The 26,474-nt window shown below is 37.1% G+C and overlaps 5 protein-coding genes across 6 annotated transcripts; 3 read left to right on the plus strand and 2 right to left on the minus strand.

Moving 5' to 3' along the window:
- The first annotated feature begins 769 nt into the window (after positions 1 to 769).
- On the plus strand, positions 770 to 1,519 carry LOC121053323 (dehydration-responsive element-binding protein 1F-like). The gene has a single exon (XM_040520149.1). The coding sequence runs from the start codon at positions 770 to 772 to the stop codon at positions 1,427 to 1,429; it is 660 nt and encodes a 219-aa protein (XP_040376083.1). The 3' UTR covers positions 1,430 to 1,519.
- Positions 1,520 to 10,142: 8,623 nt separating this feature from the next.
- On the minus strand, positions 10,143 to 12,182 carry LOC102710745. The gene is made up of 2 exons (XM_006645273.3): positions 11,867 to 12,182; positions 10,143 to 10,494 (listed from the first exon to the last, which is right to left on the minus strand). The coding sequence occupies exons 1-2, from the start codon at positions 12,065 to 12,067 to the stop codon at positions 10,384 to 10,386; spliced, it is 312 nt and encodes a 103-aa protein (XP_006645336.1). The 5' UTR covers positions 12,068 to 12,182; the 3' UTR covers positions 10,143 to 10,383.
- A 533-nt stretch (positions 12,183 to 12,715) lies between these two features.
- On the minus strand, positions 12,716 to 16,129 carry LOC102710452 (UDP-D-apiose/UDP-D-xylose synthase). Its single transcript, XM_040526383.1, has 9 exons — positions 15,640 to 16,129; positions 15,413 to 15,505; positions 15,196 to 15,303; positions 14,119 to 14,233; positions 13,910 to 14,043; positions 13,722 to 13,823; positions 13,538 to 13,630; positions 13,324 to 13,459; positions 12,716 to 13,244 (listed from the first exon to the last, which is right to left on the minus strand). The coding sequence occupies exons 1-9, from the start codon at positions 15,937 to 15,939 to the stop codon at positions 13,129 to 13,131; spliced, it is 1,197 nt and encodes a 398-aa protein (XP_040382317.1). The 5' UTR covers positions 15,940 to 16,129; the 3' UTR covers positions 12,716 to 13,128.
- A 4,265-nt stretch (positions 16,130 to 20,394) lies between these two features.
- LOC107303964 (eukaryotic translation initiation factor 4E-1) lies at positions 20,395 to 23,551 on the plus strand. The gene is made up of 5 exons (XM_015835795.2): positions 20,395 to 20,724; positions 22,189 to 22,354; positions 22,440 to 22,565; positions 23,015 to 23,080; positions 23,159 to 23,551. The coding sequence occupies exons 1-5, from the start codon at positions 20,465 to 20,467 to the stop codon at positions 23,207 to 23,209; spliced, it is 669 nt and encodes a 222-aa protein (XP_015691281.2). The 5' UTR covers positions 20,395 to 20,464; the 3' UTR covers positions 23,210 to 23,551.
- A 1,038-nt stretch (positions 23,552 to 24,589) lies between these two features.
- Positions 24,590 to 26,460, plus strand: LOC102710166 (transcription initiation factor IIA subunit 2). 2 transcript variants are annotated; one of them, XM_006645271.2, is made up of 4 exons: positions 24,590 to 24,668; positions 25,080 to 25,219; positions 25,327 to 25,377; positions 26,088 to 26,460. In XM_006645271.2, the coding sequence occupies exons 2-4, from the start codon at positions 25,091 to 25,093 to the stop codon at positions 26,235 to 26,237; spliced, it is 330 nt and encodes a 109-aa protein (XP_006645334.1). In that variant the 5' UTR covers positions 24,590 to 24,668; positions 25,080 to 25,090; the 3' UTR covers positions 26,238 to 26,460. The 2 variants fall into 2 exon arrangements, with proteins under 2 accessions (XP_006645334.1, XP_015691648.1); XM_015836162.1 differs by having other exon boundaries at positions 24,592 to 24,668; positions 25,075 to 25,219.
- The last annotated feature ends 14 nt before the right edge of the window (positions 26,461 to 26,474 follow it).

A 26,474-nucleotide genomic window follows, 5' to 3' on the forward strand; every position in this document is an offset into this window, starting at 1 on the left:
TGCAGAAATATCACGTCAAAAATTTAAACACAGATTTAAAGTATTAAATATAGTTTAATTACAAAACAAATTTCAGATTCTGCTTGGAAACCGCGGGACGAATCTTTTGAGCTTAATTAATCCATCATTAGCGCATATTGGTTACTGTAGCACTTATGGCTAATCACGTACTAATTAGGCTCAAAAAATTCGTCTCACGATTTCTTACATAACTGTGTAATTAGTTTTTTGTTTTATCTACGTTTAATACTCCATTTAGATATTTAAAGATTCGATATGATGTTTTTGGGTAAAAATTTTTAGAAACTAAGCAGTCCCTTACACGGCTAAGGTCGGCATGAAATCATCATGTACGGATGCAAACGTGACGACATCATCAGAAACATAGTATATACTGCAGGTCGATCCGCCGATTTCTTAAAAAAACAATTCTATTTTATTTGCATTAGTGGAGTTGTACTGCTATGCATGTTGCTACTCTTAATGGTAAAGTAGATGGAAGAGTGTGCACGGGCGCACGTGTTTCATTCCTCTAATGGTAAATCCCCACGTGACTTGCAAAGCGGGGCGGGAGGCTAAGCGGGTCCCGCTCCCCCCCGCCGCTGTCTCCAGTTCACACCCACAACCCGACTCGTGTCCGCCTCGACGGCGAGCTCGACGGGTCCCGACCCGCGAACCCGACATCCCTACCTACTTATCTCCCTCCACCCTCTCTCCTTCCTCCCGCATTCTCAGCTCAGCTCACCTCAGCTCGGCTAGGTGTTCGATCATGGACGCCGAGGACACGTCGTCGGCATCCTCCTCGTCGCTCTCGCCGCCGTCGTCGCCGGGCGTGGGCGGCCGCCACGCGCTGCCGCCGAAGCGGCGGGCGGGGCGGAAGAAGTTCCGGGAGACGCGGCACCCGGTGTACCGCGGCGTGCGGGCGCGCGCGGGGGGAAGCCGCTGGGTGTGCGAGGTGCGGGAGCCGCAGGCGCAGGCGCGCATCTGGCTCGGCACCTACCCGACGCCCGAGATGGCCGCCCGCGCCCACGACGTCGCCGCCATCGCCCTCCGCGGCGCGGGCGCCGCCGAGCTCAACTTCCCGGACTCCCCCTCCGCGTTGCCCCGCGCGCGCACCGCCTCGCCCGAGGACATCCGCGTCGCCGCCGCGCAGGCCGCCGAGCTCTACCGCCCGCCGACGACGGCGTCTGCGTACGCGCCACCCCCGGCGGCGCTGGCATTACCGGATCCACAGGAAGCTGGCGCCGCCACCTCGGGGCGTCCGGCTGCTGTGTTCGTCGACGAGGACGCCATCTTCGACATGCCGGGGCTGATGGACGACATGGCGAGGGGGATGCTGCTGACGCCGCCGGCGATGGGGAGAGGACTAGACTGGGCCGCCGTCGACGACGACCATTACCACATGGAATACAAGCTATGGACGGACTGACATACACTAATATGTTAATATGTGTATGTCGTTCGATTATACTAATATCAAGTTCAATAGTATAGCCAAATACTAGCTCCAATTTATTTATAGTCAATCTAATAGTTAATTTTATTTATAAATCATATACTACTATATCCTACATATCATATCCGCACTGTATCTTAAAGCCTGTGCTACAGCTGGATACAAATTAGTAGCTCACATCTCTTCTCTCTCCTTATATCTCTTTAAATATACTTATAGCCTGATATTATAACTGCTCTAATATACATGAACATTAGCGATCCTATTTAATTTGCACCTAGATTACTACATACAAATAGATATCGATGCATGGCAAAACATATACACACCTGTTATCGATAGGCAACCTAAAGTGAGTGCCAATTAATATAAACATTTTTAAATATCTTGACCACTCATTACTCTATAATTAAATACTCTCTCCATCTATTTATATGAAATAACATGTAAAAAGTAAGGGAGGAACCACTATAAAAAAACTTGCTTAAAATATGCGAGCAATATATGTTTATATAACACATAATATGATCACGTGTTGCAACGAAATTTTATTTAAAAGGAAATATTATCATTAACCTATTATCACTATGTTTTTTTTTCATAATCATCTCTTAATTACTTTGTATGTTATTATCTTTTTTCCTTTACTACATCACAAGTAGAGAGTTGGTGAGAAAAGACTGAGATGTGTGTCTTTCCTAAAAGGCACAAAGAGTTGATTGTGGGTGATGATAAATTCACCGTTCATCACCATCGCTGTTTTTTTAAATAATAAGTATATATATGATCAAGAATTCATAACTTTGTTGCATTCTTAATACATGGTGTCATCCTACCAATTAATGTATAATTTTTTTGATTTTTAATTCATGCACATAAAATTGGAGATATGTTTAATTTTTCAAACATGAATATCGATATATAAAATTAAAGTACCTGACCATTGATTGACAACAGGGCCGAAATCTTGATTTCGGCCGCACAAATTAAGTTGGTCGACCGTTTAAAATAAGGATTAGTTTCACTAATTAACAAAAAGTTGTACCAACCTGAACTTTAAGTTAACGACCTAATGATAACGACAGATATATCGCACAAAAAATAAACAACACGTGTGTCGAGGTTTTATAAAGCGGCACAAGAACGGCGAACCTGCGAACCTACTCTGTATATATACACCAAGGTCTAAAGTTCAATAATTTTAGATTGGGTTATTGAGAGGCTAGTTCTCTAGGGGCTAAGTTCGCAATTTAAAAAACTGCTTATATCTGTTTGAATATAAAGGTCGGATAAATTAAATTTCCTTCTCAAAAGGATAGAAAAAATATTACTAAGATATTAACGGTTGAAATATTTGTGACCTACTTGCAATTTTCCCATCTTTTCTTCTAAGTGATAATTAATTTAGTTTATCATATAAGGCAGCTAAATATATATACGTACTCCCTTCTTTTTATGCTATAAGACGTTTTAGCTATAATTAAATTTATCTATTGATCCATGTATATTGTTTTTATATATATTTATATTCATTACGATTCATATGAATATAGATGAAATGCATGTTACCTTTAATACAGCATATGCTCCTATCGCTTGTGGCATTTTATATACGTTATAAGTTGAATATTAATTTTTTTATTATTATGTTCGTTCAGACGACGCTGGTTCAAAGAACATTTTCAAACACACCCTATTTTGTTACACAGACGTTCCAAAAGTGAGCCCCCTATGCAACAAGCCAAGGGGACTGCAGTCACATATTAGCCTTGTTTTCATAGGTGAATGGCTTAAACAAGTACTACCTTACCTCCGTTTCATAATAATATAAGGTGTTTAACTTTTTTATTGCAACGTTTGACCATTCGTCTTATTTAAAAATTTAGCACAAATATAAAAAATGATAAGTTATGCTTAAAGTTCTTTTGATAATAAAGTAAGTCACAAGCAAAATAAATGATATTTCTATAATTTTTTGAACAAGATAAATAGTTAAATATTATAGATAAAAAGTAAAACATCTTATATTATGAAACAGAGAGTACTTCAGAAATTCTCATTTCTATAGGCTGTCCCTCCGTAAAAGGTTAACTATTCCACCTTAATCTACTAGCAGCTCTAACTCAAAGAATTTTATAACAAAAAACTCTGCATCATAAATTCCTTGAAGTGAGGGACCTACTCTGATGGAAACTGCTCCAAAGTTGATTCGTTTTAGCAGTCAGCGCAACTGTAAAAATAAGATCATATTTGCGCTCATTTGTTTGTCTTAAGATAAGTTCATATTTAAGCTTATCTAAGTTTGTGAACATAAAAAATAAATATATTAAAAATAGATAAAGTATAGACAACCACATTGAGAATGGATGAAGTGAGACCTTTTGTCTTTCATTGATATCATTGGTAGGTACGAGATGGTGAAATAATAAAGTTATTAGGGCATCCAAAATGTGTATTAAAAATAGGTCCTACCTCGTGTCTATTGCTATCTTTATATATTATGTAAATTAAAATAGCAAAAGATAATATGCACATATGAGTCCTATCTATATGTATATGTATTAAATAGTCTATATACACCGGTGATGCTCAGGATTGAAAGTATATCGGTAGGTTTCAGCCATACATACCAGCCCCCAAAACCAAAGGCTATGTCGCCCGGTCGGCCGGTCCCAACTAAACAAAAAGTTCAGACCTTCCTTTTCGAACATCAGGTCCCAATTAACATTTTTTTTCCTGCCGGAAAATGATGTTTATGCGTCGACTAGGTATATATCAAGCAATTAATGTCACATCAGTCACTAACCAACTTGCTTATATGCAGCAAAGCATACGCTAAAAAAGTAGAAGAAAATTTCACTTGATGACATTTTATTGGCATTACTCACGAGTAAATAACTATATAGGTGGTTAATAAAATAAAAAAAATTAATTATTACAATTTGCTAAGACACTGACTGGTAGATTCTCCACTAATTGGTCGGTATAGCTACCTTCATAATTTCTTCTTTTATTTTATTATTATAGACACACACGCACACATATCACCTTGAGTCAAACATTCTGATTGTGAAGGATAATGAAGTTTGCCATATAATTAATGCTATTAAAATATGTCTCCTTGACATGCTGCTCATCATGACTCTCGAATGTCTCAGTTTCACATATAAATTAATATGCAGTTTTTTATGTTCTATAATATTGATGCAACATTAATTTGTCTACTGCACCACAAAAATCCCAAGTCCAAATTTGATAGATATATCAACAAGAAGCATAATTTAACATAATATGCAGAGTGCTTATATACACATGTGCATAAGGAATAAAGGAAATGAACCAGTGTATATTCTAATGTGTGTTTTAGGTCATTTACGTACCTAGGGCGCAAGGATTAATTTTATCATCGTTGAGGGAAGGATTAAGTCATACTCCCACCGTTTCACAATATAAGATATTTTAGCTATGCTTAGATTCATCTATTAACCAATGTATAATGTTTATATATATATAGATTTATAGACATTTATTATATATGTAAAAAACGCTAGAAAGTCTTACATTATGACTCATAAGCAAAACAAAATAGTTACTACCTCTTTTGTTATTAACCCTAGTTAAGTGATCGAGCAAAGATGCATGCTGCTATGTTTTTGCTTTTAAAATAGTGAAATAAACATATTTAATGGCGTATTTGTAATAAAAATAATTTTATGTTACAGATCAATATTTGTATATATTTGTATAAATTTGTTAAAGCTAGAAAAGTTAAACTTACGATAGAACCAAAACACCTTTTGGAATAGAGGGAGACAGTGAGTACTCGCACTGTTCATGTCGGTATATATTCTTTTTCTTTCTCGATGCATTTGAGATTCTGTTACTCTAATGTTTTTCATAGGGAATAAGTAGTAGTGTGGCATTAGAAAAGTAGGATCGACAGTTCTCGATTGCTTTCATGCAATCCCATGTTATGCACATGGTAGAAAAAATAGAGCGGGTATGGACTGATAATGCTAGTACTGTATTCTTTTTTATATTCTTATATAGATGAAAAAACATATACGAATAACTTGAATAAAAACAAATATGAATTATTTCTAATACAGATAATGATTGAATAGGATCAGATGCGCATATTTCTCAAAACGTGCTAATCCCTCAAATTGGTCTTAGAGATAAAATTAAATTATCCATGTATAATTAACTAATTTGATAAAAATACATGTCTACTTTGGATAGCCATTTTAACTTTAAATAATACTAATGACGTGTATTAGTGTAGTACACTACAATGCAATTGAAAAAAAAATCAGAAAATTGAGAATTATAGCTAAGACAAAGAAAGAGAAACATTATATGTTCCGTGGATATTCGTATAGTACCACTATCCAGATAGTTGCATTGGTAGTATCCGTATCCACCGGAAACAGTCATACTACATTTTTATTTGTATTTATGAAAAAAATATCCATATTTATATCCAGATCTAGATGATCTAAGAATTATCTACTTTGAATAATATCTATATTCATATTTCTTCGAAGCGGATAAAAGCTATCCACTTTGTTTTTTTATCCGTATGTAGAGTAGACTTGGATGTAAGGACTCAATATGTACATAAGAGACCATGCAAACACCGCAGAATAATGTCGTCACTTTTCGACATCAATATACCATTGTTACCATTATTTAAGTTAGTGGGAAGTCAGATTTTTTTACATGTGCATTTGTCTACCCATGGACCATACATAAATAATAGTATATATACATGCATTTGTTGGAAGGAAAAAAGTTTTCAGATTTCCTTTTGATGACACATGTACCAAAAAGGTGACTTTTGGATTTTGATGTGGCTGGCCATAACTAGGCAACTTGGTGAGATTCCTCAGGTAGAAAAGAGAAGAGAATAATCTTGAAAATGCAAGCAACAAAAGGGAGCAATTAAAATGTGAGCGTGCACAGGTTGTTAAAAGAGACCAGGCAGTGAGAGGATATTGAGGTTGTTCACGAAACTCCCAACAACGAAATGTAGGTGTACTGCATGTGTTTGTGTGTAGCCATCGATCTATTCATGGATCCATCCATCTCACTGTCGCAACGACAGTTGATCGTCGTCGTCGCTGTCGTCATGGGAAAAGATGAACAAACGTGCATGCCATGGGAATATATAATAGCGTTACCGTAAGATATTTAATTTTTTTAAAATATTTGATCATTCGTCTTGTTTAAAAATTTAATACAGATATAAAAACTAACAAGTTATGTTTAAAGCTTTTTATAATAAAATAAGTCACAAGCAAAATAAATAATATTTTTATAATTTTTTAAATAAGACAAATAGTTAAATATTATTAAAAAAGTCAAATATCTTGTATTATGAAATAGTGGGAATATACGCAATAATGCTTTCTTTGATTGATACAGCTCCGACCAGCAAAATTAATCGTATTCACCGTCATCAGTCGCCGCACGTTCGTCACATACACTTGCCGTATGTACACAATTAATATAATAATATAAAAAAGACTTTTTAGTGGTTGTTTGGAGGTGAAAACAGTTCAGAAATTCATAAATATGGAAAGTTTCTAACCACAATAATTGGACTGTTTTTGTAAAAATAACTAGCAAAATGTCCCAACTGTAATGGAAAAAAAAATTTGAGAATGACACCGCCTCTACAAATTGTTAGTCAATCTTCTTTGCGAAATCACCACCGCCAACCACGTCGCCTCTACAAATTGATGATGTCGACTCCGTCTCTCCACAATCTTTGATGTAGAAAGTTAAAAACATGAAAATAAAATTAGACACAGCGTCATATAAAACAGTGACTTGTCATGTAAGAAATGGAAAAGGATGGTGAGGGAGACGGTGGCATACTAAGGCCACGTTATTTCTTTCCTCTTGCTGGCCTAGATTCTCTTATTTTTCACACGCACGCTTTACGAACTACTAAACATTGAATTTTTAAAAAAAAATTATAAAGAAAATTTATTTTTAAAAACTCATATTAATATATTTCATAATTTTTATAATTAATAATTAATTAATCATGCACTAATCTATTGCTATTGCTACGTTTTTTTGTGCCGGATTAACTTATCCTAAAACGAATGCGCGGCCTAAATCTGAGAGAGGATAAAGACTATGGACGGATTAATAATAATCTAAATCATATCATCTTTCGGCTTGAAATGGTAAAATATAACATGTAATTTATGTTCAAATTATAATCAACATTGTTCAATAAATAATTTCAATTCAATATTTTTTTCTAACTAAACTTCTTATTGGATCGTGTGGCTGGCTATCGCATGCTTGCTTCACCCGACCGTGGAAATGGATTCACACCAAATGCTAGAAAGTTAAAATCATGATAATTGAATCAAATAGAGTACCATATAAAATAGTGACATGTCACGTAGGAAACGAGAACTGGAAATTCATGTCCAAAACTGTGAGCAGCAGTAACATGAGCTCCCTCTATTATTTATTTTTATTTGATGTTTATTTGATTTAATTAACTTTTAATCTATATTTGATCATTCATCTTATTCAAAATTATTCAAAATTATAAATCATAGTTGAAGTATCTTTAACAATAAAGCAAACTACAACCAAATAATTAATAATTACATAATATTTTAATAAGATAAAAGATCGATGATAGATTAGAATTTGCACATGAGATTATATATCTCCACATATTGCAATGCACGAATATTTTCTAGTATTAATATAAAGTTAATAATAATAAATATATAACAGTCATAATGTTTTTGACCGTTTTCATCCCATATAGTATCAGGTTATTTTCGAATGCGTGCTGGTCATTTCTCATATTTGGACTCATCTGACGATATCAACGTGTATTGGATATGTTTACATATATACAGATCATTGTTGTATGCTGCATTATATATATAGTTAGATCATTGTTGTACGATTAAGATGTATTGTTTGATTTAATTAAATTACTGAAACTGGTTTGCCCGAGTGGTTAAGGGGAAGACTTAAGATCATCTGCATTGAAGTGCGCGTGGGTTCGAACCCCGCAGCCAGCATTTTTATTATTTAAAACTTAACTTTTTGCTGCTCTATTCCATAAAAACATATTTGTCATTTAGAATAAGATTTAGTTTAATTTCTAAAATTCTGACAACCTATTTGATTTTGACTAAAATAATAAAATCTAATAAGTTGACAATATTATCATAGATTTTTGACGTAAATCAATTTATATCATTTGTTGTTTAAACTCATTTAATAATATTTGTCATTTAGAATTTAATTTTTTTTCCACAGCCAGCACTTTCATTATTTTTCACAGCCAGAACTTTCATCGATATATATCATTTGTTTTGTGTTTAAACTAATCATTTAAGAATATTTCTTGTTTAGAATTTTTTTGTCACAGCCAGCACTTTCATTATTTAAAATTTAACTTTTTTGCTACTCTATTCCACAAAAAAATATTTGCCATTTCGAATGAGATTTGGTTTAATTTCTAAAATGTTGACAACCTATTTGATTTTTGACAAAAATAATATAATCTAATAAGTTTACGATATTATCATAGATTTTTGACATAAATTGATGTATATCATTTGTTTGTGTTTAAACTAATTATTTAAGTAATTATTGATGCTCATAATTTTAAAAGTTTGATGAGATCTTACCATAAATGACAAATATTATGACCGGAGAAACACTAAATGTGCACTTTGATTATCTGTATTATTTCAATGATTTTCTTTTATTTGCTAAGCGTGTCCTTTAGTTTGTACTTTGCATTTGTTTTATTGTTAAATGTGCCCTTTGATTATCTTTAATTGATTTTAATTAATGGTTTCTTTGTTTGCTAAGCGTGTCCTTTGGTTACTTTCAGCACTATTGCTTCGCTTAAATTAATCATAAGCAACACGATTCATTAAGGATTAAAAAATAATTTTATGAGTAAAAATTTTATATATGTGTTCTTAGTGATCTGAGAAAATGCTAGAAAATAAATTAGAATAAAAAAATTAACTCTAAATTAAGGTTTTTTATTCAATTTATGGTTTATAAGCATAGATATAAGCGCAAGATGAAGCCGCTTGCCGTTTGTATTTTTCTTTCTCAAGTAATGCCCTTTTTTTTCAACAACGATTTGGACGAAAAATACAGAAAATAAACTGTGGTTTTAATCCGTTCTTTGATTCTGGACATAAAGCAGGCCAACATAAAAAATTTTCTACAACGATTTGGACGAAAAATACAGAAAATAAACTGTGGTTTTAATCCGTTCTTTGATTCTGGACATAAAGCAGCATGTTGGCCCCGTTCGCTCCCCACTTCTAATAACCTAAATTTTCTCGTTTTTCACTTATGCGCTTCCTGTTAAACGTTGTGTTTTTTTTAAAAAAAATCTATAGGAAAGTTGTTTTGAAAAATCATATTAATCTATTGTTTAATTTTTATACTAATAATTAATTAATTATGTATTAATTTATACAGTATATTTTACCTGTAGCCGAACACGGTTCTGGGCTGAACTGGAAACTCTTAAGCTATAAATATAAATAAAACTAAGCCGGCCCTAAATTGATCCAAGTAGGCAACGCATGTACTAAGCCGGCCTTTAAATTGTTTTATCATCGAATAAAGTGGAATGCAAACAAACCTGCAGTTGGATCATGGATGGTACTAGCAAAATGTTCATTTTTCTTTTAGTTCTAATACAAGTATTTCGCTGAAGAAGATTGCAAGTTCTAAAATGATGGGAAGGAAGTCACTTGCAAATTATGGGCAAACGCAGAATCCAGACACAGGGCAACAATGATGGGGAAGAAAATCTCGTCAGATGGACAGAGAGAGGTCCAACATCATCGCACATATTTATCATCTTAGGATTTGAAGCAGAGACCAAAGCTTGATGGAGCAACCTAAGATGACCCATCTGGGGATCGGTCGTCGGGTGAGTCATCTCTGTCCTTGCTCTCCTTCCACTTGACCCAGGCCCATCTCAGCACAATAAACGCTCCAAGAGCATACACCTACAGAAGCAGTGAAGCAATCATCTTTTCAGAAATATATACAGCATTTTGAGAGAGCAGAATGAGTGAACATAAGAGCATATACATTGCAGCACAATACAATATGACAAAAGGGTCGACAGTGTATATCCGTGTTGGATGTAGAGGCCGGGTTTTAATCCATTGTCTAAAAGAAATATGACAAGAGGATGACTGAACCGTCAGCATCTAAAATTAAAAACCACGTATGTTTGTCTGAAGTCAGAATGAGTTCCTCTGAAATTTGGAGTCATTGATTAGCAGATAACAGCAATATTTTCTGCATTAATTAAAAAAATGTGAATATCTAGGAGAAACTAATCATCTTATAGCAAGAATAATAGGGCCCCAAATTCAAGACAGGCTTGGTTCTCTCATCTGCATCAACTAGAGGTACCATTTTTTTTTTTTTGGACCAAGAACTAGAGGAACCAGACTACCGTCTTGCTGAATCTTAACTCTGATTTGAGTAAATCTGACATTGAGTAAAGATTAACTTGCAGAATATTCACATGCACATTTTACTCATAAGGACACAGATTTAATTGTTTGGCAATGTTCTATTTGAGTTTTCAGAATTGTGCATACAAAGTGCAATACAATACATGGTTATTTGAGCTAGATGGTCATTTAGTCCAAAACTGCATATGCACAATCCAGATACTACACGTAATAACTTATAGTTTCTACACAGACCACTGGAAGCAGAAATTGTACTGAATTCTTGAAGTTTGAAAACTAAAACAGTACATACTAATTCTCAAGTATAGATGTGATTTTTTACAGTAGCCAAAAGACCACCAGAGCAGTTAATTGCTGGAAGTGTTCAATGATGAGCTAGCTGATTGGAGATTGTATGATCCTCAAGTAGCAAGCCTAAGTAGCTACCTTGTATCGTCAAATTTTCTGCATTCTATCTTTGATTACAAGATTTTATTTTTTATTTTTTGCAGATAAGATGTCAGCAAATGAGGTAGTGAAACTGAAAAGCCCATATAAGGCATGAGCATACTTGCGTGCATCTAATATAATAGTATCATTGTGCATTTCAAATAGCAGAGGAATGGTGAAAATGGTGTGTGGAGTAAAAAAAACCATCTCAAAAAATCCCCTCCTATTTAGACACATATATGAGCAAACATAGATAGGCAGGTGGTGGTTTGAGGCAGATAACATATTGAAGGCGGGGATAAACTCAGATACTACTCCAGATCCTAGTGCTACAAGGCATAAGCAGAGATTGGTCAGATTGTGCTGCGGATTGGATTGCCGGAAATGACTAGGATGACGACGCCTCCCTTCTTCCCTGGTAGTAATTGGCGAGTGTAGCAGTAGGGTAGTAGGTAGGCAGTACCTGCCAGAGGTTGCGAGGGGCCATCTCGTCGTCGGCGGCGGGGGGCGGGGGCACGTCCTCCTCGTCCAGCTTGATGGGCGGGGGCTGCCTGGCCTTGGGCTGGTCGGCGTTGGGGTAGAAGCGAACGGTGGAGGGCGGCGGGCGGCGTGCCTCCGCGTCCTCCTTGTTGGCCTGCTCCGGCGAGCTCCCGGCGTTGCCCATCGCCTCCCGCAACGGCGCCGCAAGCTGGAACTTGATTTCTCCTCCTCGACCCCTCCCGTCGACTGGACACGATGAAGATATGAGTAATTATTAGTATTTGTATTAGGATGGATGGATGGATTACTTGGTTAACCTGCTATTTTCTTTTTGTTTTCTTTTGCCCATTTTACCTTTTTCTTTTCCACCGTTTCTTCTTCTTTTTTTTTTTTGCCCCACACGACACGTTCCCCGCCTTTCCTTGCTTTCTGTTTTGTTTGTAAGTGTTTCTTTTTTACATCAAAACAATTGGCTAACTACGGTTTTTCAGTCAGAAATTTAGGAAACCTACTAATAACTAATTAATTCCGGCCACATTTGAACCCAACTGTAAATCTGTAGTTTGTACCCTTTGTCCTTATTTTCATGATTTTTTTTTCTTTGGCACTAACACCCTGATAAAACGTACACGCCAGATCTTAAGTGCCACACAAAAGGAGGGCTTTCAGCCAGCTATTCTATCAACACAAAGAACTAACGATGAACCTGGCATTTCACGCAGTGCGACGCAACCAGGTAGAGCCCCTTTCAAACATAGGAATATAGGATTGAAAAAAAAAACATCAAATTAATCGGGTATATGCCGCACAAGCTCAACAAGAACGGCCAGGCAGTGAAATCAGCAGAGTTTACATCTAACCGACTACTACTAAGCTGCTATGCTAAATCAAAGAAATTGAACTCAACCATTATATCTTCCAGCCCATAATTTCCTTGAACAATCATCTATACTGAACAAGAATAGCTCTCACCGACAAAGTAATGACAAAGAATTGACACGGGAGGAGGAGCAACCAAAGGTACAAATGAATACATCAACTCTGCCACAGATATGGTGGATAATCCCTTTGCCGGCTTACACAGGAGGAAACCTAAGTTGATAGGGATCTAGGGAGTGACTAGATGCACAAAAAGGATTACTAGAGTAGTATACGTATTCGATTCCACTTCCAAAAGATTATAGCCACTGACACTGCTCTACAAGAGCAACATATATCACCATCTATGGACCCCGAGCGTGTTGTCTAACTCGACGCTGAAGCCTGTGACATTTGCCTTTTGATAGCTTCTTTGTATGTCTTGTGCTGATAGGTCAATGTTGTCTCCAGCAAATCCTTGAGAGGGGTCTTCGGGTTCCAACCTGCAGTTAATGTCATTATTAACCACACTGGTCACAGACTACAGTATATACATAACATGTTATTGCAGACAGTAAATACCAAGCTGTTTGTTGATTATGGTCATGTCTGGAATTCTCTTATCACTATCATCATATCCTTCACCATAGAACTGCTTTGAACTCACGTCAATCATAGGTTCATCCAGTGGCGGCTCTCCTGAGACATTTGCATAGACCTGTACAGGACAACGAAGTGAGATTTAGGGCATGAGTAACAGAAACGCACAAAGAAAGATTTCAAGTTAAAGACATACCTCTGTCATCATTTCAGCCAGTTGCCTAACAGTGACTTCATTGTTAGGATTCCCGACATTGAAGATTTGGCCATTGGCACGAGCAGGATTTTCCTTTTGACACAAAAGTAGATGTTCCAGTTCAATTAACAAGGTAAATCTAGCATAAGAGCGAAGGAAGCAAAGACAAGCAGAGAAGACATACAATCATCAAGTGAACAGCTTCAATGGCATCCTTAATGTAAACAAAAGTTCTCTGAGACTGGCCACCATCAACAAGCTTCAGGGGCTCCCGACGCAGGAGATTCTGCAAATTCAATGGTGGCATACATCTTCTGAGAAAAACGACCACGCACGGAGGTATTATTCTCATAAAGAGAGAAGTAGACATACATTACTGAAGCATGCCAGAACCCGAGGAACACCCTCACTAGGACCATCAACCCCAGGAATAAAGTCCATCCTTGGTCCAATCCAGTTGAAAGGTCTCACGATTGTGAACTCAAGGCCATTCTCTGCTCCTTCAGCTGGAAAAACCCGAAATACACATGGTTACAAAGTGTTCAAGCAATGGCATAGAGAACAAAAACTACTGCACGCACCAAAAATAAGCCTCTCAATAAGCTGCTTCGCACATGCATAGGACCATCGCTGTTTCACAATTGGACCAAAAATGCAAGGGGATTCATCTTCTTTCAGCACATAAAATTCAGGTTCCTGTTTCAAAGTTTGAAGATACACAAACATCAGATAAAAAACAATTATGATCAAAATTAATACATATATCAGGCATATGATAGAAAATGCAGGACAGTTCAGTAGAGCCCTTCCCTACTGTTTTTTTCTGGGTATGAAAGTAACTGTACTAACACATTATACGAAGCACACAATTCAGGACTCTAGACTCTAGAGATAGGAACAACACATCACAAGAAATGATATTGATGGAGAACGGAAGACAAGTCTAAACTTTATTGGGGAAGTTCAGGAAAGACTAAGCAAGCTATCATTAGATCCTGACCCTCCAAGGGCGTTGCTAGTTGACTGCACTTTAAATACTGAAGCATCGACGGGACAAATTAACTTATCACATTGAAATACAATTAGAAAAGGACCTCTCCTTAAGAGACCATGTATTCTTGGTTACTCTATCCACTTGCAAAGCAATATGCAGTAGCACATAAACATAGCATAGCCTGAAGAAATACAGAGCAAACCGTTCCATCAAGCAGCACCATGGTATTTGAATACAACAAAATGACACTGGACAATCCACATATAGATGAAACAAAGAGCGACATAAGCAAGGCCAACAGTCAAAAGAGATGCTGTCAACTCTGCTGCTGCTGAGAAAGTCAAAACATTCAATAATCCACAAGCGGAACCACCATCACCAGACCAAATCCCCAGTGCCAGCCAACGACCAGACAAGCTTCAATAAGAAAATCCTTTTCCCAACCAACACCAAATCTAACCCAACCTTACTGTCAAGTCCGTACGGCAACAAGTACATGATAATTGCAGTTTAACAACTGAATCTAGCAAACCTTCACCAGATCCACTCCAACCCCCAAATCCTTTTTTTTCAGTCAACTAACCAAAAAGGTCACACTGCTTCATATGGCACAGTCACATTATCCAGAAACGTCACAGCACAGAGAAGAGAAATCGGTCGTCACCTTGCGGAGAGGGTGGTCGGTGGGGAGGAAGCTGCCGATGGTCTTGCCGTAGACCTCGCACGTGGAGAAGTGGATCAGACGCTTGTTGTTCTCCGAGCAGTACTTGACCTGCATCACACACGCGCACACCCCCGGGATGACGCGTCAATTCTGTACTAGTGCTGCCTGCGTGGAAGAAAATCTGGTGGCGCAATCTGTACGGGAGAAGAGGAGCTACCACTGGGAGCGCGTCGATGAAGTTGCTGTAGATGGTGTCGAGCGGCCTCGTGTTGTAGTCGGCCGGCGTGCAGATCGCCGCCAGGTTGATCGTCTTCGCAGATCCGGGAGGAGAGCAAGCGAAAAAAACCGTTGTCAAAATCAAACCACGCCGAAATGCGGAAATGAAATCCCCCACGGGAATCGAAGAGGGGAAGAGGGGAAAGTAATGCGAGGAGGGAGGCAGACCAGATCGGCCATCTTGATGAGGCCCTCGAGCCTGGAGTCGTTCTTGATGTTGAGGCGGTGGAAGGAGATGCGGCCGGCGAGGTGGGGCGGGGCCGGGTCGACGAGGTGGCGGATCTTGTCGCAGTAGACGTCGACGGCGTAGACGACGTGGGCGGTCTCGGCCATGAGCTTCTCGCAGAGGTGGGAGCCGATGAAGCCGCCGGCGCCGATCATGCAGATGGTGAGCGGCGCGACGGGGTTCCCGTCCAGATCCAGCCTCGCTGCCCCGGCGGGCGCCGCCGACGCCGACGACGACGACATCCTCACCTCTGTCCGCGGCGCGGTCGGTCGGATCCGAAATGCGCGTGGAGGAGATGGATAGAAAGATAGATTGGATTTGGGTTACGAGGCGAGGCGATGTCGGTGGCGGTGTCTCTTAAAGTTTGTTCCTTCCTCCTCCTTCCTGCTATTTATTTCTGAGCTGCAAACGCAAACGCCCCCCACGCACACTGCTCTCTTCTCTTGTGCTTCGCTTTGTTTCCTTGGAGAAGGAAAGGAGAAAAGGGCGTGGGCCCACTCCTCCGATCGAGATCCGGTGGTGGGCCTCCTGGACTGGGCCTCCCTTAGGGACGGCCGTTTTATCCCGGGTTTAGGATAGTGTTTGGATGGAGAGACTTTTTTATTTCAAGTTTCACGTCGAATGTTTGGATATTAATTAGAAATATTAAATATATTTAGATATTAATTAGAAATATTAAATATAGACTAATAATAAAATTAATTATATAAATAAAGACTATTTTATTAGACAAATTTTTTAAGCCTAATTAAGCCACGATTAACAAATATTTACTGTAGCATCACATTCGCTAATCATGGACTAATTAGGCTCAATAGATTCGTCTCGCGAAATAGTTCAGAGTATGAGGTGGGTTTTATTAATAGTCTATATTTAATACTTCTAATTAATGTCTAAACATTCGATGTGGTAGGGACTTAAAATAAGTCCACATGGTCTAGGTTTGTCATTGTTAGCATCTATTGCGAGTAGGGTGAGGATAAGCAAGTCGACCTATTTAATTCTTAAAATAATTAGTTTAAAACTTTATATAATTTTATTTTCAACCCGTTTAAATCCAACCTTTAAATTTTGTAGGTAGATTGGTTGTGCCCATTATCACCCTAATTGTGAGCTTAATTTTTGGCTCTAGATAGATTTGTCCGAGACCCCGAATATTTTATGTTTACACGTTGATTTGATTTTGGCACATTTTTCGTGCCCCTTACTCCTTGGCCTAACGTTAAAGAAATTATACTAGCTTCGTCATAACGTGTGTTGCTTGAACGTGTTGATGATAATTTTGTAACTTATCGATCATGTTGATGAGTTATTATTTATAGGAAAAATTACTATAATGTCATTATATTTTGTAGAATTAAAGATATATCCTCCTGACCTACATGTCATTGACTTATGTTGGTCTTATATGTCATTGAGATACCAATAATATATCTTTAACTTTATAAAATTATAATGATACGTTTGTAAATTTTTCTTTATGGTAAGATGGACATTCTTTATCCGTTAGACATGGGTATCGACAAGAAGCTCTACGACCTTGTTTTTAAGTAGGTTTAGTAATCGGTGTAAAAATGTAGTAATGAATTAGTATTTTATTAATTAATTATTACCTGAGAAAACTTGAAAAATATATTGACAAGATTTTTAAACAAGTTTTATATAAAAAGAATTAAAAAATATTTTGTGTAGTAATTCAAAAAGTGTGTGCACGAGCAACAAGAGAATCTAGACTACTAAGGGGCGGTTTAGTCCTCAAATTTTTTTTCAAAAAACATCACATCGAATCTTTGGACATCTAAATGAAGTATTTAATATATATAAACATTAAAACTAATTACACAGTTATGAAGTAAATAGTGAGACGAATCTTTTGAGTCTAATTAGGACGTGATTAGCCATAACTGCTACGGTAACCAACATATGCTAATAACGGATTAATTACACTCAAAAGATTCGTCTCGCGGTTTCTAGACGAAATCTGAAATTTGTTTTATAATTAGACTAAGTTTAATACTTTAAATATATGTTTAAAGTTTTGGTATGATGTTTTTTTAAAAAAAAATTATAAACTAAACAACCCCTAATCCACGCAAATGAACGCAGCCTACCTACCAATCCTATTGGGCACGGTTGGGTACTAGGACAAGCATGGATTTGCTCAATCTGACCGACACATTGCTATCCCTATCCCTAGCATATCTTTCCTCTCTCAAGTTTTATTCACTCATGAATTTTTTTCTACCTCCGTTGCATAATAATTTTATTTTTCAGTTTTTAATACAATGTTTTAACTTTTCGTCTTATTTAAAATTTTTTGTGATGAATATTTTTATTATTACTAGATAATAAAATATGAACAATACTTTATGCGTAACTAATTTTTTTAAGTTTTTACAATTTTTTTAAATAAAACGAATGGTCAAATGTTGGACACGGAAAAACAAAAAATAAAGTTACTATGGGACGGAGGTACCTATTATGTTATTACGATGTTATAAAGATAATTTAAAGAGTAGAGGCTCCCTATTCACTTAGAAGCGGGGCATTCTCACATTAATTAAAGAAAAAAGAAAAATGATGGCCGCTCAATCAGGACATTAGCACATAAAGACGGTGGTCTTGGTGGTCCCGGATCATCCAAAAAATTCTAGCTTAAGCATATTTATGTATAGCTCATGTGTGAAGAGGAAAATAAGATGGTATCCAATTATACTTTTAAAAAATATTGTACATAAAACATAATTTTTATATATATGAAAAATATGTTAAGTTTTATATAAAATCCAATTCATCAACTTTTAAAAATCGATTGTATATTAATTGCAATTATATTCAAAAATCAGAAAGTTAAAGATTATATACCAAATCAAATTATGCTTTTACACAGCCCTACACACCGCAATCCACTAGTTTTCTTTCTTTGCTCGTCCCTTTATTAGTACTATATTGCATGTATTTTATTATTATAAATTACCCGTTTGTAGTTAGGCGGTTGCTGCCACGGATTAATTAGCGTCACTGTATTATACTAATATATATGCCTCATTATGGATATACACCCGTCTATAGTGCCAGTATAATACTATTACAAGTCGATACTGAAATACATCGTTCTCTTCTCTTATATACATCACCCTTCAGCGTCAGCATTAAAATATAATGCATGTTGCATGTGTCTTGATCATTGTAGCAAGTAGTAATCTCTAACTAAAGCTTCTGCTATCGCTTTGCCATCATTATTTTTTTACGTAATCAGGTTTAGAGTAATATTCCAGTTGATATTTAACTTGAATAAAGGCATAACTTTGAGTGACAGGTAAGCCAGGGCCCATGGCATATTTGTAAATAAAAAATAATTATGAATATATATATATATATATTAGCGGTCGAAAAATTAAAAAAACTTAAAATTAGCTTTTAAATTTAAAGTTAAAAGCTAAAATTTTGATTTATAGTAAAAAACGAGGGAATGTTATCCCTGATAATGAAGCAAATCGGGTAACTATCATTAATAATGATTATTAATATACTGTTGCTACTCCAGGTTTACCTTACCGTGAACGCCACCTTTAAAACCGTTGTCAGATGAAACATGATTATTACATAATTGTCGTAATTTTTTTTCACGATTTTATGTTATGACAACCATAATGAAAAAACCGTCGGTTCCGTGAAATCCGTCTACTCCTAAGAACATTTAGCAAGTTAGGCATCAAATATATACCTGGCTTGTCGGCAGTCAGCACATGTGCGGACCTCATAAACCGACAGGATGCCAAAAAGAAAAGGTGATTCATGCCCATTTGATTTAAAGAAAATTCACAGGAATTTTAGAGGATTTTATTTTTATAGGGATTTTTCATATAAAACACTTTGAATCAAATAAATGAACCCTATGAAATCCTATGAAATTACTGTGGAATGCCTATTCCCATACAAGTTTTGGAGAAAACTTAACAAGAGGTAGAATCTCATAGAAAAAATCCTTTGAGTCTTTATCTCTTCTCAAATTCCTGTTTTTTTCATGTGGTCCAATCAAATGGTTATTCCTATATTTTTCAACCTTGTGTTATATACTTATATTTCTGTCAGAATCCTATGTTATTCATATAACTCCGTTTTTTCATTTCTGTAATTCAAAGGGGCCCTCAACGTCATAGTCTTTTTATTTTTATGCTTATAAACCGAAATTTAAATTTTGAAGTTTACATTTAGAGTTAAATTTAGATTAGTTTAGGGTTTTTTACTGAATTTATTTTCAGACTTGATTTTTAGATAGGTATATCAAAAGTTTATTTACATATTATTTTTTATTTATAAATATGTTTCACTAAACATGGATACAAGCACCCCCGAAAGCACTGGTCACTCCGTTTCAAAACCAAAGTATTATTAATTCTTAACACTATTGCAGTATACTAGTCATTGTTATTTAATTATTATTTTATCATCGCTATCTCACTCCTATTTTATTATTATTTTATCATCGCTATTGTATGATACCATCATAGAACATTCATTCCTTCATAAAACATTCATTAACACTGGCCTTAGAGACATTTCAGCTCACCATGTTTTAAACCTCAACTCATAAATTTAAAATTTTGTATAGAAAAACATAAATTTTGTATAGAAAAACATGAACTCGTTAACCATCCTGGCTGGGCGTGAGACGATGGGCCTTGTAAGCCCAAGACGAGTGCGGGAGTGAGATTTGCTTGCTAACTTGCTTTTGCAGCTGCCGTACGAGCTAGGGCACAACCCATGGCGGAGGACCACGAGACGAGGCCGCCGTCCGCCGGCGCCGGCGCCGGCCGCGACGCGGACGAGAGGGAGGAGGGGGAGATCGCCGACGACGACTCCGGCCACGCGCCGCCGCAGCCCAACCTCCCCGCCGCGCCGCACCCGCTCGAGCACGCGTGGACCTTCTGGTTCGACAACCCGCAGGGGAAAGCCAAGCAGGTCGCATGGGGCAGCTCCATCCGCCCCATCCACACCTTCTCCACTGTCGAGGACTTCTGGAGGTTTGCCCCCTTCTTTGCCTTCTCCTCCCCCTGCCCTGCCTCACTGCGGCTCCACTAGATTCACTTCTAGCTTCTAAACCGATTCGATTCGCTGTTTGCTGCTGATGCGATCTTTTCCCGTATATCATGTCGTTCGCTTCACATTGTAGGAGCGAGATCTATTGTGGATCTGAGAGTTTGAGTTAGCTGCAGATTAGGCAGAATGATTGGGAAACGAATATTAAGTTTTAGTGAATTGTAGTGTTTTTTAAGCCTACTTTTCGTGTTCATCATGGAGTGCGATTAGTAAATGATTCATGCTGTGTCACGTTCGAGTGTTTTACTTTGTTTATTTATTTGGATGAAACTTTGTTTGGATATAAGGTTTATACTGTCTGTATTATGCTATCCTGATTATCTTTTTAGATGGAAGAGGTTGTCACCTGACAGATTAAAATTTGTCTGAACGAGGACTACAACTTTTAATACCGTAGAAAAAATGCCTCGAGTGAAAAGTGCTCGCATGATTTGATTTGCCTTCTTTTGGTTAGCCATTAGAGTTTGGTTAAATAGGAGTGCAGGGTTTGTTTACTGAAATGCCAGTACACCAATTGTAATGTCTTGTCATTGTTGGAAGCCATATTCTATTAGACTTGTAGTGCTGAGTTGGAAACTATTTGGTTTCTTCTCGTGCATGTTTATTGCAAATAATATCATAGGATGCACTTACACATTTCTTTTCATGCCTGTTGTCATGATTGCGCTTTGCACATCCATCCTGTTTCTTATAAGAAATATTCATTGATCATGCTATCACGTCTTTCCTGTAATGTTATGCCTTTTGGCATCTGTCTGGCCACATCATATGACATTTTTATGATCTTCTCCAATTTTTAGCTCTAGGTTATTTTGGCTAATCTTCTGCATATTTTGTTTAAGAAAAACATGATCATCATTAGAAGACATGAATCAGATCCATCTAAAATGCGTACACTCCACTTTAAATATTTCCATCTAGGATTGCAAAGCAGTTGGCTGATGGTGTTTTATAATTTTAACTTTTATCTATGTGCATTTGGTTGGCACTCAAAAATCAAGATTTACCCCTAAAAAATCTAATATGATATTACTGAGTCTCAATATCTACTAAAAAGAAGGTTATTTTTCGTCGCTCAATTTTTGTGGTTAATTCATCATGAGTTAATACGTTTGGTGAAATCTGAGATAGTCCTCCAAGCTGAGCCGAATAGCCTATTGATTCGCATGTAACTCTGGGCTCTCTTGACAGATTATAACACGTGTCCTTACACACAATTACACAAATTTAATAATTTATTGATTATTTCATGTATTTCAGGGCACTTTTTTTCTACTAACAGATTGCTTAAATCTGTCTTACATTTTATTTGACAATTTGCTTCATTCTTTTTTTCTTCTACCTTTTCATCTTGTCCTTTATGCTAATAAAGTTGAGTGGTATTTCAGCCTTTATAACAATATTAATCACCCAAGCAAGTTGGTTGTGGGAGCTGACTTCCACTGCTTTAAGAATAAGATTGAACCAAAATGGGAAGATCCCATCTGCGCTAATGGAGGTAAATGGACGATCAGCTGTGGCAGAGCAAAATCCGATACAATGTGGTTGCATACCGTAAGCATTGTTTGACTCACTTATTTGTGCAACTATCCTTTATACAATTTCCTTCCTAACTCTTTACCACAAATGTTGTGTTTAGTTATTGGCAATGATTGGCGAACAATTCGATTGTGGGGATGAAATATGTGGAGCAGTTGTTAGTGTGCGTGGCAAGCAGGAAAGAATAGCCATCTGGACTAAAAATGCTGCCAATGAGGCTGCTCAGGTATTATTTGCAGATTGTGCTACTCATTTGTTTCTTCACTGCAGACATCTGGCTACCTTGGAGCCATTTATGTATTGAACCTGTCCAAATGTTTCTCTTTACATGTGGAGTGTTTGCAATATTTGAGTACACTTGCTTAAATTTTCAAGTTAAGCTTGTCATAGGGGGATTGTTTTTATTTTGGGTTAGGTTTTGTATACAAACTGCACAGCTGTTTCAACCAAGGTTTAAACGGGAATATGAAGATCTGTTCATTTCTCTGTATTCCTTTGCTGCAAATTGTCTGTACTGTCTCCTGTAGTATTTTCTTGCTGTTGTAGCATCATGTATGACTGGTGCGGTACATTGCTAAGTATTTTGGATCCTCATCAGATCATTATTATAAATTAATTCGCTTAGCTAGGTCAGATAAGCTGAACAGAATTGATTCCCTTTGTTTTCTTCATCAGTTAAGCATCGGGAGGCAGTGGAAGGAATTTCTGGATTACAAGGACTCAATTGGATTCATTGTTCATGTGAGTACTCCTCAAGTCTTGCTTTGTTACATTATCTCCCAGATAACCGTATCTTATTCATGCCATTTTTGGTTGTAGGACGATGCAAAAAAGATGGATAAAGGTCTCAAGAACCGCTACACAGTTTGATCTGAGTAGTCTATACGTAGGATGATGGCTTTTCTTCGATGCTGTAGTGTGTGCCATTTGCTTGTGTAGCGAGCGCTTGAAGGTTATATTTATTGCCTTGAACTGTTTAAAATTTAAACGTAATATATAACGTATCAGAGGTGTCTCTGTACTCCACAAGTCACTTTAGCTGCTCACTTTGTTCATTGTTTGCTGGCGTCGGAGGGTGCTTGTCTTGCTGAGCTTGCCGCTAGCTTCTCTGAACCTGCATGTTTTGATGTTTTGGGATATACGAACATGAGTAAATGACGGGGATTGCAGAGTAATCTCCTCTTCTAAATACAGAGACGTTGATTATCTGAATTTGCTTCCGATCGTTCTGCGACCTGGATGATTTTCTTGTTTGATTAAAAGTCATTGATTATTATCACCGATTCACTGTAACTAATGGAAAATGTTATGCTTGTCTTTACGTTTATGTCAAAATTTAAATTTTCAACTTTAAATTTATTTTGAGGTTTTACACCGAAGTTTATTTTTCGATATTGATTTTTAGATCGCTAAAGATTACATATATAAATGTTTTATTTATAAATTATTATTATTTTTAATATGTCTTTGATTTTTCTCATAAAAACTCAAACAAATCACCCCTATGATCTTTTCATCCAATATTCGATCTTGGTTGCGGAGAACAGGAGAAAACACAACGGCGGCTTTTAAATCTAATCAGGAGAGAAACATTTTACTGTACAAAAATACACGTGTTCATCGCAGATTCTGGCACGTTAAAACCAGACCTACATCGATACAAGCCTACAACCTTTCAGGTGCTTGAAAGTTGAAACGCTCACCTAAATAAAACATAAAGAATTCACTAATGGCATTCTGTGGAGTTGAGGATAAACACGACACTAGTCCGGTCTTTTTATAACATATATTTTATCGGAAATTTGGATGAATTAACTAGACCAAGCAAGAACAATACACAGGAGACGTAAATGTTTATGTAAGAATCTCGTGTAAAAATTTTTAAGCAAGACTATTTTATCCAAACTTTTCTATTTAACACAATTAACTTTGAAACATATGTTGAACATTAATCTTATTAAAATTTTGTGTGCACGTATATAAAAATATAAGATATGCTTCAAGTTTATTTAATAATAAAATAAATTCATATAAAATAAATAATGATTGTGTACTTTTAAATAAGATGATTGATTGAACATTAATAGCACCAAACGTTAAAAAAACATATATGGGCAGGAGCATGAATCATCTCGATTCTGATTGTGAAAAAGTAAAAAAAATGAAGGGCAGGGGTAAAATTGGTATTTGGCACCGACGTACGCCTATATAAGGAGGCGTCCCCCGCAATTCCCCCTCTCCCCCTCCGTGTATATAAGCCACAGATTTCGAATTCCTCCTGCTCTCGTCTCCTCCCTTCGATTCTCCGCCCGTTTCAGTTTCAGATCAGGTACGCACAGCCCTCCCTCCTCCTGCTCGCCGCCGCACTTCGATTCGATTCATCCCGTTTTGGTCGGTCGGGATCTATAGAAATTTTAGGGTTTTGTGTTGCGCTCTCGATTGGCGTCACACCCATATAGGGAGAGAGAGAGAGATAGAGGGGGAGAGATTGCGTATGCAGGATCAATCCGGCATCAATTTCTTTATATATAAAATTTTGTCTGCGTGAGGAAAAAAAAGGGAGTAACTGCATCCTGCCCTTCTTGGATGCAAGATTTAAGGCAGACGATAAGTAGGGTGCGGATCGATCGGAGGATTGATGATGCACTAGTAATCATAGTAAGAGTAGTTTGTTTCCTGCAAAAAGAGGAACTTTGAGGCAGCCATTGCATGCCGATCTCAAATGCGTCGATCAGCGCAGGAGGGAAGAGGATGGCCACCTTCGAGCTGTACCGGAGGTCCACCATCGGCATGTGCCTCACCGACACGCTGGACGACATGGTCTCCAGTGGCGCGCTCAGCCCCGAGCTCGCCATCCAAGTACTCGTGCAGTTTGACAAGGTTCTTTCATAACGCCTGCTGCTTCTTGATTATCCCTGGCTCGTGTAGGTTGTCAAGTTACTTGTTTTTAATGCTTATGTATATCTGTCTTGATTTTCTTGTTTCAGTCCATGACTAGCGCTTTGGAGCATCAGGTCAAGAGCAAGGTTACCGTCAAGGTATACCCTTTCAATATCAACAACTGCTATGATATTTGTGACTCTGTTCTATGCACATCCACAGATCTCTCTGTAATGCTATAATGAAATAAGTACTGATAATACAATGTATTTGATAAAATTATTACAACTTCTGCCATTGGAGTCTTCTTTTATGTCTACACATTTGCATTCTTTTGTGGAAAGGAAATAGCAGCTTGCTAAATAAGGCTAATATTAACTCACCATTCTGATAACTTTCCGTTAGAATAATTGCCACAAAATTATCGTGGCCAATAAGTTAGCACTTTTGGGGGAATCAAAATCTGCATGAAAATAGGATTTTATCATGATGTTACTTTCTCAATATCAAGGCCAAGCAGCGTGAGCAGCATTTTCAAGCAAGTATGTATTCCTGTTTGACCAAACATGCAAATAACTGGAAGATTGATTGTTTAGTTTATTTCATTTTATAAAGTGTCATGTCTGTTGAAGATGGTTACTTCTGCAAGCTTTTCAATAACATGATTATCTTTAATTTTAAAATTTGCTTGATTTATTATTGTGCATCGAGGTTACACCATTTATCTGTGGAAGTGATATATGCCAATATCTTCATTCAATACTCGTCTATGTTGCTACTAGTATCTCATAATTAGATGTATATGTTCAGACTGCCTGCATTTTTCCCGCTTGCTAGCGAAGTGATGGCTTTCCCTTTCTCTGCGCAGGGCCATCTACACACCTACAGGTTCTGCGACAACGTGTGGACTTTCATCCTAAGAGATGCAACTTTCAAGAACGAAGAGATGACAGAAACAATTAACAAGGTGAAGATCGTGGCCTGCGATTCCAAATTGCTGGAGGCTAAAGAAGAGTAACTTGACTTGGCCTACCTGAACTATAAATTTGCATCTGCTTTCCTAGTTCATGTCGATATGTCGTGAATCTGAACAGTTCATGGCTGCGTCTGCCTGCCATCGGCATCCCTCATGGAGTAATTTGTCTCATATGTTGATAATCTGATATGAAAGAACAAATGAGAAATAATTTCTATCCTATGATAATCTGACATGAAATAGTGTTGAACTGAATGTTCGGATTACTTCGATTGTCAC

Source organism: Oryza brachyantha, chromosome 1 (assembly GCF_000231095.2).
Source record: "Oryza brachyantha chromosome 1, ObraRS2, whole genome shotgun sequence".
Taxonomy (NCBI): Eukaryota; Viridiplantae; Streptophyta; class Magnoliopsida; order Poales; family Poaceae; genus Oryza; species Oryza brachyantha.

Excerpts from the sequence above, each read along its gene's own strand:
- LOC102710452 (XM_040526383.1), bottom strand. The coding sequence starts at position 15,939 with ATGTCGTCGTCGTCGGCGTCGGCGGCGCCCGCCGGGGCAGCGAGGCTG. Across the intron at positions 14,234-15,195 it reads CCGACCACCCTCTCCGCAAG|GAACCTGAATTTTATGTGCT; the intron begins GTGACGACCGAT and ends ACTTTGAAACAG. Across the intron at positions 13,245-13,323 it reads CATAATCAACAAACAGCTTG|GTTGGAACCCGAAGACCCCT; the intron begins GTATTTACTGTC and ends CATTAACTGCAG.
- LOC102710745 (XM_006645273.3), bottom strand. The coding sequence starts at position 12,067 with ATGGGCAACGCCGGGAGCTCGCCGGAGCAGGCCAACAAGGAGGACGCG. Across the intron at positions 10,495-11,866 it reads CCCCTCGCAACCTCTGGCAG|GTGTATGCTCTTGGAGCGTT; the intron begins GTACTGCCTACC and ends CTGCTTCTGTAG.
- LOC107303964 (XM_015835795.2), top strand. The coding sequence starts at position 20,465 with ATGGCGGAGGACCACGAGACGAGGCCGCCGTCCGCCGGCGCCGGCGCC. Across the intron at positions 20,725-22,188 it reads ACTGTCGAGGACTTCTGGAG|CCTTTATAACAATATTAATC; the intron begins GTTTGCCCCCTT and ends GTGGTATTTCAG. Across the intron at positions 22,355-22,439 it reads ATACAATGTGGTTGCATACC|TTATTGGCAATGATTGGCGA; the intron begins GTAAGCATTGTT and ends TGTTGTGTTTAG.
- LOC102710166 (XM_006645271.2), top strand. The coding sequence starts at position 25,091 with ATGGCCACCTTCGAGCTGTACCGGAGGTCCACCATCGGCATGTGCCTC. Across the intron at positions 25,220-25,326 it reads TACTCGTGCAGTTTGACAAG|TCCATGACTAGCGCTTTGGA; the intron begins GTTCTTTCATAA and ends TTCTTGTTTCAG. Across the intron at positions 25,378-26,087 it reads AGAGCAAGGTTACCGTCAAG|GGCCATCTACACACCTACAG; the intron begins GTATACCCTTTC and ends TTCTCTGCGCAG.
- LOC121053323 (XM_040520149.1), top strand. The coding sequence starts at position 770 with ATGGACGCCGAGGACACGTCGTCGGCATCCTCCTCGTCGCTCTCGCCG.